Genomic DNA, 13001 nt, shown 5'->3' on the forward strand with positions numbered 1-13001 from the left:
TACTGTAAATACTGCGGCTATGAACTCATATCTTTAACAAACAGTGCGTATTGATATCGAACGTGAACAAAATCCGGGACTATACTATTGCTGGCGAGTTTTACGTTAACTTCATCCAATTAGAAACGAGTATTTTGTTATTAAATAATAAAAGTTTTGTTTTTTGTTCCTTTTTACTTCATTACATTTGTACACCACTAACGACGGATACGTTACAGATAAAATGAAAAATTGAACTTACCATGCAAGATGTCTGTTATGGGTGAACGCCGTACAGCTTCTGGTGTTATCGCACAGTATGTGAATGAGTTGCTCACGCAGTAGCCCATTAATATAACAGAGAAATTCAAACAGTTGCACTGCCTGTTTATTTCCTAACAAACACATATATAGCTGCAGTATAATGCAGCCACACTTTAAATTTTCTTAAATGAGGTGAATGCTTCCTCTGCGTCTCCATTAAACCAAGTTCTGTTTATTTAAATTATGCTTCTTGTGGAAAGGCTTAAGTACTTTATTATACATTTACACATATTCTGAGGTGTATTGTAATATTCTGGCCAGTGCGGTACTGCAGCATACCAGTCCTCAACCAACCACATGACATAATTATATGTGTGGACTTTAACAAGAACCACAATATTTGGTAAAGCACATGATTTCACATTCCACTGAGCACAATGGTGAGGGATTAAGCTGCACAATGAGGACGAGGCTGGCAGGAGAGGATAACAGACATGGAAAACATGTGGGTGTCTGGGTTAGAAAAGGAGAGTGAGTCAGGTCAGAGTAGTCAGACTTTTCCCCCCGTCTTTAGTTTTGTGGTTAAACTTTCCTCTTTTTTCGTAAACTGGGACAGCACCACCTCACACTCCATATTGTGACTTCTTACAGGCTGCAGCAGTTTTCTCTGGACTTAAATCTTTATATAAAGCAGTCAGCTGAAGTGAATTATGAAGTGTACATCCCAGCAGTTCTCTGATGACATGTTGTGGTAAAATAAGGAACTGCATTTTTTCCTAATTAGGAAGCCAAATAAAAACTCAGGCTTTTCCAATGACAAAAATCCACCCAGATTTTACATTTTATTACCTTGTCTGTACAACATGGTACATAACAGACACATAACAAAAACAATAACAAGGAAAATAGTAAAGGGAATTATCCACTTGTGTGGGTTTCTATAACAACAGCTTTTTTTGCTCGTCTTACTACAGCAATGAGTGACTAATGGCGAAGCATTTCTCCTCTTGAAAGCCTTAAAAGTGACTTTACAAATACTGGTACAATCTCCAAGCTGTGTCTGGTTTTAGTGGCATTTCAGCAACAATGTTAGCCAACTGTGAATAATGAAAAAGATGTCCATGATGTAAATGTCTATATTTAAATCAGAAATGAGCCACAACACTTTTTCAAAGCTCATTATACATAGTCATATCCCAAACTTTAAAACTTTCACTAGACCCAACATACAGACTATATGTACAACTGAGGCAACAAACAGATAGAACACAAAATCAATTTCTTTCTGCAGTGAACTTCAAATGCACCGATAAAGGCAGAGCTCCAAATGTCACATGATAACATCTTCAAGCATAATTGTGTGAAAGGCAACACAATAAATAAAACAAATGGCACGGAAGGTCTGAACAATCTAAACTGAGAAGCACAATGTCTCTGGGAATATTCACAGGAAACTAAATACTAAAGCAAGCACGTCCCTGTAGACAGTAAGAGAAGCTGACTAAAGAGAACTGAGATTAACAAAAACAGAAAAATCTAATTACAGTGAGGAGTATAACATTTATAATTCAATATAGTATTTCTATTTACAAGCATTTATACAACAGAGCACATTAAACTGGGGTTTGGGCTTATTACTCTATCAGGACATGGAGCAGAACAATCAGATCATATAATGCACTAAATATAAACCTTGTAAACATCACATCTCACCTTTTATCTTAGATATCAGTCAGTTTAAGTTTATATTTGCCAGGTTCAATAAGCATTTGTCCTTACTTTAAGGCATAGGTATCAAGCTTAGGAGTAAGCCTAAGAGTTTACTTTAAATAAGCCAGATTTATTCAAAAGGTTTCACTCCAAAGAGAGAAATCATACTCATCACAGCAAACCCCCAAAGCAAAACGTCCCTATTCGTCGCTGGATCAGTTCAGCTAGCTGCACAGTTATAAGATCTCCTCGACTCCGTGCGCAAAGATCATAACCAGGCCGGGTTCCAGGATCATATCCTCCCCCATATGCTGATTCTCACAGGCCATCACCACCACTGCCTGCTTGCCAGGGATACGCTTGGCAACGTAGTTCTCATAGTAGCGCCTGTTCATCTGCCGCGTCTCGAGAGTGGCCAGTCCCTGCGGCCAATTACGCTCGTGGGCGTTTTCGATCAGGTCGTTTACAATCGAGAGAGGACAGCCGCTGTCTATGAGGGATCGCTTGATGACTGCTTGGAGGACAGCATCAGGAGTGGAGATCATGCCACCCCAGCGTGTCACTCTAGCAGGCTGCATGGAGTTTACCCACCTGAAGATTAAAAAAAAAAAAAAGAAAAAAAAGAAAATTAGGAACTGAATTTATTTCAGATCAAATATTGGGAGAGGAAAGGAAAGCTTCACTTACTCAAGTATCTCATTGTACTCGATGCTCTCCTCAAGGTTTTGCAAGTTTGGGTTTGCACTGCGAATTGCTCTCATGTAGGCTTTTAGCAGCTGAATGTCTCGTTTCTGGAAATGAAAAGCAATACAGTGAATGAAAAACCTCTCAAAACTGCCTCAAGTACAAAATCTGTAACTGTCCATTTAAAAAACCCAAATAGATTCACATCCACACCAAAAAAAAAAAAAAAAGTGCAATAAGAATGAGGAGACCATTGTTATTGCACGTCCATCAAACACATATAATAGGCATGCATCTGTGTCTTATACCACAAAGACATGGCACTCGAATTATTTCTGCCAAATATCATACAGACAGACAACTGTTAATATTTTATCAAGACTAGACTGAATATTTTGTCAAAAATATACTATTGTGTAGGCAAAATACTCTTACTTGTTCCCCCAGCTGGTGTTTATGTTCGGCTACAGTTTTTTCCAGCTCTGAAATTTTAGTTTGCTGCTGCTGGACAACGCTCCGCAAGTGTTTAATACAGTTATGATTGGGCAGCTCATCTTTGGGCATTTCAAGCCTGCAAGAGTGAGAAAAACAGAATATTAAGAAAGAAAAGAAAATTTAATACTATAAAATACAAAGGAGGCTTGTAAGGATTTATTCTATGGAATCCACTTACCCACATCCCTCCTCACAGTTGACAGGCCTTTTGGGGTTGTGCTCACAGTCCTTGAGATGTGACTGCAGCTGGTCCAACCGCAGTGTGGCTGTGCAGCCAAAGCTCGCATTATCACAGCTGATCTGAAGTTTGGACAACATGTTGCGCATAATGCGGGGCACAGGACGGAGGTGAGCCAGCGTCACTACTGTGCGGTCAACAGGACAAATCTGCTGCTGGGCAAACCACTGCGTTATACAGGCATTGCAGAAAGCATGCTCACAGTGTGGAGCCTGAGGTGGAAAAATGCATATGCATATAAAACAAATGTAATGTCAGAAATACAGATAGAATTAAAAGGTGGGGGGTATTTTGATCAAAGACTTGCCTGCACTGGTTCTTCTAACACTCCACTACATATTGGACACAACAGGTCTTCATCCACCTCCCCTTGAAACCTCGTAACGTCGTACCCCATGGTACATTACCCACACCTCCTGAACAACACACAAAAAGGTTTTTAGCCATATTAACTTCTTAGAGACAACTGTAGACAGATGATACTAATCTGTACAAAGACTAAGTATTTTTAATTCTTATGCAACAGAGAGGCACTGACTAATCCTAAATTTATTTGGGTGCATGATAATGACCCCAAAGTGATTTAAAAAAAAACACTTTTAGTGACAAGAAAAACACCAGATGGTACTCAACTAGCCTTGAGGGGTGTACCACAAAGCGAGACTAATAGGTCAGCAGCGTATGTCAAGCTTAAAACTCAAGAGTTTTCAGTGTCACAAAAGTGGTCACCATGGTAACTCATGTTAAACTCTTAACCTGGTCCAGAGCAGGTGTGTTCAGAGTTCTGGTTTACAATTGTGAGCAACTGCCACAATTTAATTGGTACTCTTAAAGACAGCATGATCCAAGTGTGCTACAGATTCTCTGCTGAAGGAAACCATTTTATATATAGCACCAGCTGAACAACACTAATAAAAATAAATGAAGCCATTACAGTGCATACTGTGGACCACATGTCATATAAATGTACATGTATTCAGTTGTCATAATTCGTAGTAGACTGCTGAAAATACAGCAGATTAGAAATTAATCAGTCAATTTGCTGTATATCAGTCACAGAGTATATTTAACCAATAAAATCAATTTAGCTTTGATCTATTGACAATGTCTAGCAGCAACAATTGCCATTTGAGGTATGTATGTTCTTCATAGATCTCTATCACACAATCTGGCAATTTCATGCTGAGAAGCAGTCATGTGCATCAAATTCCCTTTTTTTATGCAAGCGTGAGAATGAATAAAAATCTTCGTTTTTTTAAAATAAAGTTTTAGGTTTGGTAAAGCCAGCTAATGCAAAAAAAAAAAACAAACAAACAAAAAAAACAAAACCCCTGGATATGTTGAACCTGCTTCATAATACAACTGTGCTCAACACCATCAGCTCAGTCTGAGTTTACATAAAGAATCAAAAGCAGTTCAGATTCAAAGAACAAGGGCAAGTTTACCAAGACATGTTGACAAATTACTTGCCAAGCAAAGCCAAATAATCTGCCTAAATCCTTCACACGTTCAAATATTTTAAGCCTACCTCACGCACAAAAGGCCTCAAATGTTTCCATTCAGGTCCTGATGTTTTGCTGATACGTCACATCTGGTAAAATGGCCTCCTTGCTAAAAGAGTTTAAAAAAAAAAGAAAAAGAAAAATTATAATATTCACAGTGATTGTTAGATTCATTACAGTTCTTGCATGGGACAAAATCCAAGATCGACGCAATTTATCTGGAGATATATTAAAAAAGACGTGAGCTCAGTCGTTTTCAAATTTTCTTGCAATAATCTATATTCTTTACCTAACAGCATCTCACACCTGTTTTATCCTTATGAACATCGTTTTCTGCTTTAACCAAAAAAATGTTTTAAAGGAACAATGACTCAAGACATTGAGCACACAGCCCTGTATCGATGCCCTTGACCTAACGTTGTGTAAATTAAACCCTACTATCACCTATGGCACCTAATGAGAACATCCTGTCATTCCAGCTGACTGGCTGATGACCCAATTTGACTGAAAGCGGCACATGTAGGCGATTTACAGACCCCCCATTTCTCCAGTTGCTCTCAACATGCCCTGCAAACATTAGCATCGCTAACGTTAGCTATATGGAAGATATTTCGTTGACAACGCTGTACTTTGCTCCAGTTATTTGGGGTTTATAATTAAAGCAACTGGGGTCAGCACACAAAAAGCACCTCAATGCTTGGATATAAGAACCCCTCTCTAGTCACGAATTACATGTAGCTATCGCTATTCCACTAACCATCCCTTTTAGCAAATACGGTACCGTTGGTTTTCCCTGGATATTAGCATCAAGCTAACCAGACAGAGCTCAGTCTAGGCGTATTACACAGAGAAATGTCCGCTTACAATTGCACACGCTAGAAGAAAATACAATAACTAACAGATATACTTACCTACGCGTGTATTAAACCAGTTCTTTATGACGAATTCTGTGGGGGGGGTTTTCAGACGTCCCAGTGTAGCTAGAAGCTTGATAGCCACGTCCTGTGCTACATCCTACACTTCAGCGTCGTTGAGACGCAAGCGAGCGGCGACGTCATGACGTACCGCTACAACGTTCGTTTGATTGGTCCTTTAACTTTTTTTTTCTCTCTATCCATCTTTCTATCTTCATTCATCTACAGACCACATTATAATACACGTTTACTCAAATCTGACTAGAACTACCAGTTAATTTTTTCCGTGATGGTTTCATTTGTAAAGACAAATATGGCACAAATACATACAGTAATCTGAAACAGACTTGAGCCACCTCTCATGTCTTTATAATTTGCTTCCAGGAAGCAAAATCTTGTATTTTGATCTTCTTGTATTTTTTAAAGTTCTCTTCAACAATACGTCTTTAGGTTTCCTGGATGATTTTTCAAAGATTTTCTTGGGACATTGGTTGCTTTTTTCATTCATTTTCAGTCTATCCCTATTACCCACCATATTCAGATAAAAACATTTTTGTCTCTGAAACTACTTACAGCATTGCCTGAACTCTATTAGACAAGCTTTTTGGTACTTGAATGAATCATTCAAGCATTAAATTAAATTAAATTTGTCTGATTTTAAATTGCATCTTTAGGTACTTTGTTATTAGCAGCCTGTTGGAAGACAAAAGAAGTGGAAGGCCTACAAAAAACTGTGTCTGAATGTTATGTCTGTAACAAACAGGAAAACAGCCAGCAAAGACTTGACACAGGACCTGAGTAATGCATCATTAGAAATGGTCTCAGTGGAAGAGTGGCAGTCAAGAAGACATTCTTAAAATATGAAAACAGAAAATGCTGAGGTATGCCAAATGACTGACAATGAGTTGCAACGTGTGATTCAGTTTAGTTAAATTAAATTGTATTTACAGTTCATTAACAGTCGCCTTAAGGTGTTTTATATTGTAAGGTATACACTTGGCAATAATAAAGAGAAAACCCCAACAGTCACCCCAACTCCCTGTGACCAAGCAGCTGGTGATAGCAGGAAGGAAAAACTCCCTTTACCAGGAAAAAAAACCTCTTGCAGGACCAGTCCCAGTGAGGGGGATCCATCTGTGACGACCTGTTTAGTGTGAGGATGATGAATCCAGATTTTACGTTTTTGTCTCAATGTTTGGAGGTGGTCAGGAGAGAATTAAACAATGAATGGCTTAATTTATAACCATCAAAATGACCACAAAAAGCATACTAAGTTAAAGAATACCCGGACTAACAAACAAAAAAAACATACACACACAATGGATCACGATCCGTCATGGACTCACCTTCCCAGAGCCTAGACGTCAACAGTGTGGGGGTGACTTTGACAGGGAACAGAACACAAATTAGCCAACATCCAAAGAAGAACTTTGAATCTCTTTCAAGATGCTTATAGAACTATTCCTGAAGACTACTTAAAGACTAAAATGTGTCTAAGAGAGTTCAGGCGTCCTTTAGGAATACCAAATATTGATTTTCAATCTTGTTGGAGTTGTGCAAACTGCCTAATATACCAAATTTCAAGATATGTCTGTGCATGTAACTGAATTGCTGAAACCATTTGCCATTTTCCTAGCAAAGCATAAAGAAACGGAGGGTTGCTCATTACTTTTCCACAGCACAGCCACACAAATATGACACGATTCTTTCTCAGCCGTGAAAGAACATGATGTTATATTTAGGACAGAAGGTAAACAGGAAGGGGGAAAAAAATAGGTAGAAATATCCAGACAGAAAATGCACTTTACGCAGAGTGGGTGGATCTGGTTTAGCAGAACAGGGCGCACACTGAAATGAATGACTCAGTCTATAACAGTGTGAGTGCATGCTCCTCCAACACTGACACTGTGTCATTGAACTGCACTGGTACTCTTATAAATATGTGAGGAAACTTAGAGCTAGTTACAGCAATATTCACATTACTTTTGCATGCAAGTCAGTCATTTTATTACATTCGTTTCTTATGAAACTAGTGGTTCAATCTCGTATAAACTCCAGCAGATCAATATTTTAATGTCGCTTGTTACTGTATTTTGCACAAAAACAAACACTTTAAGAAGTATATAAATTCCTTATGAGTAACACACAAAGGTCAAAGTCCAATACACTCCCATCATACTACTATAAAATGCGAGCTAACAGTGGTGGTAAAAACAGTCAAGTTCTTTGCTTTGTCAGTTCCTCATTTGAGTTGAGAAACCTCAAGCAGATTCTCACATACACACACATTAAAAGGTTTAAAATGTCTTCTCAGCTATATGTTTTTTTTCTTGGGTTCCTAGTTTGAAAGACAGAAAACACAACACACGAAAAACATAAATAACTCCAGACTCAAGAAATATTTAGCAATAGCACTTTATTGAACACAAACAACCCTAAGCCACAATACTGAATGACGAGACCAATTGGCTGCAGCAAACATTTTATAAAATAGATTCAGGTTTAATGTCACTAAATTGTTTTTTTTTTTTTTCCTTTTAACGTCAGAAAGACAGATGCAGGTTTTTCCAAAACAGTGAATGATCTTTTACATATTTAACATTTCTGTAACAAATTATCATTCACATGTTCACACAAAGGAATAACAAGGCAAAGTGCTTTCAGGATTGCATTGTCGAAAAAAATTAAAATAAAACAAAAACAGAAAAATGAATGGCTTGAGGTTAAAGGTGAGACGGTGGGTGAGAGGGGAAGGGTGGGGGAGTTGGGCTGGTCCTGTTTTAGAGTAGGCATGGGTGAGCTGTTGGGTGGGTGTGAGGGTGGTGGGATGGTGGGGCCTGGTCTGAAAAACCTCAAACCTTTCACCTTTGTCCCGTACCCCTTTGTAGTCAAAACTGGATGTAAAATGTTGGGGCAGTGCGGAAACAAGACGCCTGTGTAGCAGAATTTGGTACAGAGTGGACAGATGGATTCAAAGGCATACGGCTCGAGGGGCTCAAACTCATCCACATTTACAAATACACCTTACTATCATCCCTGTGACAACCTGTGATATCATTACAACTGTAGGGGGGAGAAAAAATAAAAATAATGAAATTAAATAAATAAATAAATGGCTGACCCAAAAGGAAGCTGTAAACGTTGAAATATTGTATAGCATAGGGCTAGATAGGGAAAGTATATGTATAAGAGGAAACCAAAGAAATAAATGCTGTTAAAATATAAAGCCAATGGTTATTCATTTTCTTAAAAAGATGATTCCTCTGACCATTCGCCACTGAATGTTAAAGGGGATAGACTATCATCATAATCTGCATCATAACGTTGTCTGGCTTCACATTCCAGTGGTATTTTGTCGTATAAATGCTTCTCATAAATATTTTTTTTCCAAACGTCAAATAGACAAGTACACATACAGCACAACCAAGCACACTTTATGTATAACTACCATTGCTTATGATAAATCTGTATTCCCGCACTGTGAATAAACTTTTTTTTTTTTGTAAGTCAGAACAGGTGGAGAGACGAACAATACTCAAGGCTGCAAAACAAGGAGGTAGGAGAAATGCTACTGAAAAAACAGCAAGTGACGCTAACGCAATCGTTCACTTAAACAATTGTGACACACCAGGCTTCCTGAACCATGCTAGTGCCAACAGCTGCTAGTCCAGTTGGAGTTTGACGAGCTGTGTTTTAACAAGTGTTTGATTTTAACTTTGAATATTGACTTGGCTATTTAAAAAAAAACAAAAGTGTATCTGCAGCTTTCTGACAGCTCCTGCATTGACTGGGGTAGCAGCTGTGGTGATGTACTAGTTAAAGAAATCTTAAGAGGCTCATTCATCTTTACACAAAAAAAGAAGAAGAAAAAAAAATGTCTGAATCGTGTCTTAACCCTATATTCCCAGACTGGTCATATTTCAAAATTGACTAATTTCAACTTCATTGGTCCTGTTGTCATCACAGGTCTCGAGACCGCGCTGCTGGTGATGGCATTGACTCCTTTACACACAGTAGAATAGTGTATTTGCAGATTTGTAAATGAGGTAATCAGCGTTAGGCTAAATAGGGAACCCTGTCGTTGACACACACGCCCACTTCATTCACCAGCAAAGAGAAAAAAAAATAAAAATTCTCAATCAGAGGGACAGGACTGTGGAAAATTAAATCAACTTTGGAATGTTGGGTGGACAAGCCAACTTTTTTTTTTTGTTTAACTTTCTATGAAGGTGCACTGTGAAACTCTTTGATTGTAATTCATCACATGACCTGATTCAAAGTCCTTCCACTCACGTGGAGATCCTTTGTCATTACCCCATAATAAGCCACTCAAAAAAAAAACAAAAAAACACAAAACAGGCAACCCATTAATCTAGCGTTTCCTTTTTAAAACTCGCAATGACTTAAGGCTGCATCAGCAGCAGATCAACGCCTGCTTTAAGTCCAGTTGTGAGAGGATTGTTAATAGCTCGTGAGTTGCAATGAGGTGGCAACATCTACAGTGAAGCAGACTAAACATAAAAACACGGAGAAACAAAAAAGAAAGAGGGACAACCACTACTAAAATGTCACAGAACATGCAGTATACATCCTTTCCTACAGTAAGCTATTCCTAATAGCACATTCAAGGGGGCTCCTAATGGGCAAATTCTTTGATATGGCTCTGCTTTAGAGTAATCAAGCTTGGTGAGAGACTACTTCTATTATGGGCTCACAGAAGGAGCATGTCGATAAGGTGCTCCGTCAGAAGATTGCTGCCTTGGTTCAACTGCACGAATGCGTTGTGTCATTCAGTTCGACGGTAAACACTGGAAAGTGTTTCGAACATTTGTTTTCCTTCGTGTAAATAAATGTTTCCCCCCAAAGACACATCTTTTGCTGGTGAAAACAAACGGCACTTTCAAGGGGAATGTTTCTCTAAAACCACAATCACAGGACCTCCAAGTAACAAATTCTGAAAACACACAGGCTATACAGTAGATATAAATCTCATGAGTTTCTTAACTGTACAAGCTTTAGGCTACACACTGAAAAGGGAGGGACACGTAAGAACCCTTAATGCTTAACATTGAAAACAAATATAAGGCATTTCATATTTCCATTTATCCGCATACATCGCCGACAGCAGGTCTAAATATATTTTTTGTGTTTTTTTTGAGAAAACATTTCATTCAAGGAGGAAGAAAGGATGCATATACACATCTACACATGCAAATGAACATGTCTACACCGGCTATTAAACCAGAAGTCCAAACTACAATACCATCAAAGTCCATCCATAAGAAAGAAGAAGAAAAAATGCTCCTACTCAAATTTATCAACTTGTGCAGGGTCCTTTGTCTGAGCAGGCAGCTGTTAAAGATGTATGTCGATCACAGTTTTAAGAATGGAATATCACACACTCCACAATCAAATGCCACCTCTCTGATCACAAACAAGAGGACCACTTGAAATCCTTCATTTGCTACAGATGAGTGACTTTTGGTGTTAACAAAAAAAAGGGCATATTAAATATTTTTCCCAACTGAGGAAGCAATGATAAACAAAAGGTTATTGCACTTTTATCTTCCATTTCAAACGAGGTCAGCTTGAGAGAAGATGATCCATGCCTTAATGTCGAAGTAAGACAACAAATGTTACGTCACTCCTATAATATGATCACACTGTTATTAACACTGCACACAGCTACTACTGCAACCCTACTTGTAGTCAGTCTAGCCTAAAAATAAAAGACAAAAAACAATCTCCACAATCAAATCGCAACACAGTCACAACAAACAGTTTACCTATGTCTGATGTTGAATTCAGGTACCGCATCGTTTCACAATCTGCACTGTGAAGTTACTAACCGTCAACGAATACCCAAGAGTTGAGAAGAACAATCAGAAGAAAGCTCTGAAATTCCAGGCAATGGCCTTTCTACAGTTAATGTGTTACTGACAATCAAACCTCATGTTTCCTGCACTAGAGTTAGATGTTTTTCCTCACTTCTTTGCCTCAATTTGGTCTATAGGCTCCTTCGCTTCTTATTGTTGAGAGAGCCAGCTGAGCCCCGAGGTGCCTTCTTTGGATTTGTGCTTTCGTACTATTGATCCTCATCCATCTGATGTTTGATGTGCCCTAAATCGCATCAGTACTGTGCAAGTTATTCAGCCTCCCGAAGGGAGCAAATAGTGAAATCCAGACTAAAACTGTAGGAGTTCTTTAGAGTGTTTTGTTTGTTTTCGTTGTTTTAACTTGGATCACACTAGATTGAAGTAATAATGCTCAGTGGGAGTATGAGCCCATCTACTGTAGTCATGTATGTTCAGTGTAATTTCTCTTTCCCAATATAAGGCTTCTGGGAAATACAAATGGAAGACCGTACCTTTCGGTAGTAACAAATAAAAGGCACCATGCCAACACTGTGTTCGATATTACACAGGTCTTATTGGTGGGGGAAATTAATGACCAAGTGTTCAGGCAGGGAAGGTGGTCAAACGAGCATTAGTCATAATGTAAAACTTGTATTGTTCTGACTTACAGAGGTAAAGTTTTATAGCTACCTTCATTTCCCACCTTAACTTAGACTCTACCCTTCGCTCCACATGACTTGCGTCAGATAACAGAGTCATTGGTTGATCGTAATGAAGAGAAACATGTCGCAACAGGGTTAACTAAGCTTTTCAGTTCAGTTTTCAATTCAAAAAGGAAAAAAAAGAAGAATAAAAGGGCTTGTGCATGTTTAGGTTCGACATGCATATGTTGAAAAGTCACTCACACTACAAGAGAAATCTTCACAACTGGCATCAGGAAGGAAAAAAAAAGAAAAAAAAGAAAAAAAAAAAAAGAAAAAAAAAAAAAGAACGCCCCGCCCCCCCAAAATCACAGAGGATAAATGTCAGCATTGTCACACAAAAGATCACTGATGAGGTAAAACTGCAGGTCCAATAAAAAGTACAAAGTGCAGTTGGCTGCCCCTTCGCAAGGTAGGAAACATGAGACATCTACTGACACTAATCAAACACTTCCGCGTAGATACATCTGATTTAGGCTGGTTTAAGCAGAATTACACAACTCACAACGAAATGGATCGAAAGATCTGAACTCTTTGTTAGCATAGCTGTACAAGCAAGAATTTCTTTTCTGTCTGAATATTTCTGAGGTACACCACTGCTCTCCCCCCACCCCCCACCCCGGTCGTTTGGCTCTAGATATTACATAAGCCAAAGTCGA

The 13001-nt window shown here is 38.6% G+C and overlaps 1 protein-coding gene across 1 annotated transcript; it reads right to left on the reverse strand.

Annotated features, from left to right (window-relative positions):
- Positions 1–1072: 1072 nt before the first annotated feature.
- rnf41 (ring finger protein 41) lies at positions 1073–5920 on the reverse strand. Its single transcript, XM_086278378.1, has 7 exons — positions 5784–5920; positions 4899–4981; positions 3678–3786; positions 3311–3582; positions 3073–3208; positions 2641–2744; positions 1073–2544 (listed from the first exon to the last, which is right to left on the reverse strand). The coding sequence occupies exons 3-7, from the start codon at positions 3765–3767 to the stop codon at positions 2190–2192; spliced, it is 957 nt and encodes a 318-aa protein (XP_086134504.1). The 5' UTR covers positions 3768–3786; positions 4899–4981; positions 5784–5920; the 3' UTR covers positions 1073–2189.
- Between the last annotated feature and the right edge of the window lie 7081 nt (positions 5921–13001).

Source organism: Aulonocara sp. 'chitande type north' Nkhata Bay, linkage group LG20, assembly GCF_057382095.1.
Source record: "Aulonocara sp. 'chitande type north' Nkhata Bay isolate Kocher_YH1m ecotype deep benthic linkage group LG20, A_spYH_male_GT1.1, whole genome shotgun sequence".
NCBI lineage: Eukaryota > Metazoa > Chordata > Actinopteri > Cichliformes > Cichlidae > Aulonocara > Aulonocara sp. 'chitande type north' Nkhata Bay.

Bases quoted from the DNA above. Each gene is read 5' to 3' on its own strand.
- rnf41 (XM_086278378.1), bottom strand. From the start codon at position 3,767: ATGGGGTACGACGTTACGAGGTTTCAAGGGGAGGTGGATGAAGACCTG. The intron at 3,209-3,310 runs GTAAGTGGATTC...TCACTCTTGCAG, and splicing joins AACTGTGAGGAGGGATGTGG to GCTTGAAATGCCCAAAGATG. The intron at 2,545-2,640 runs GTAAGTGAAGCT...TTTAATCTTCAG, and splicing joins GAGTACAATGAGATACTTGA to GTGGGTAAACTCCATGCAGC.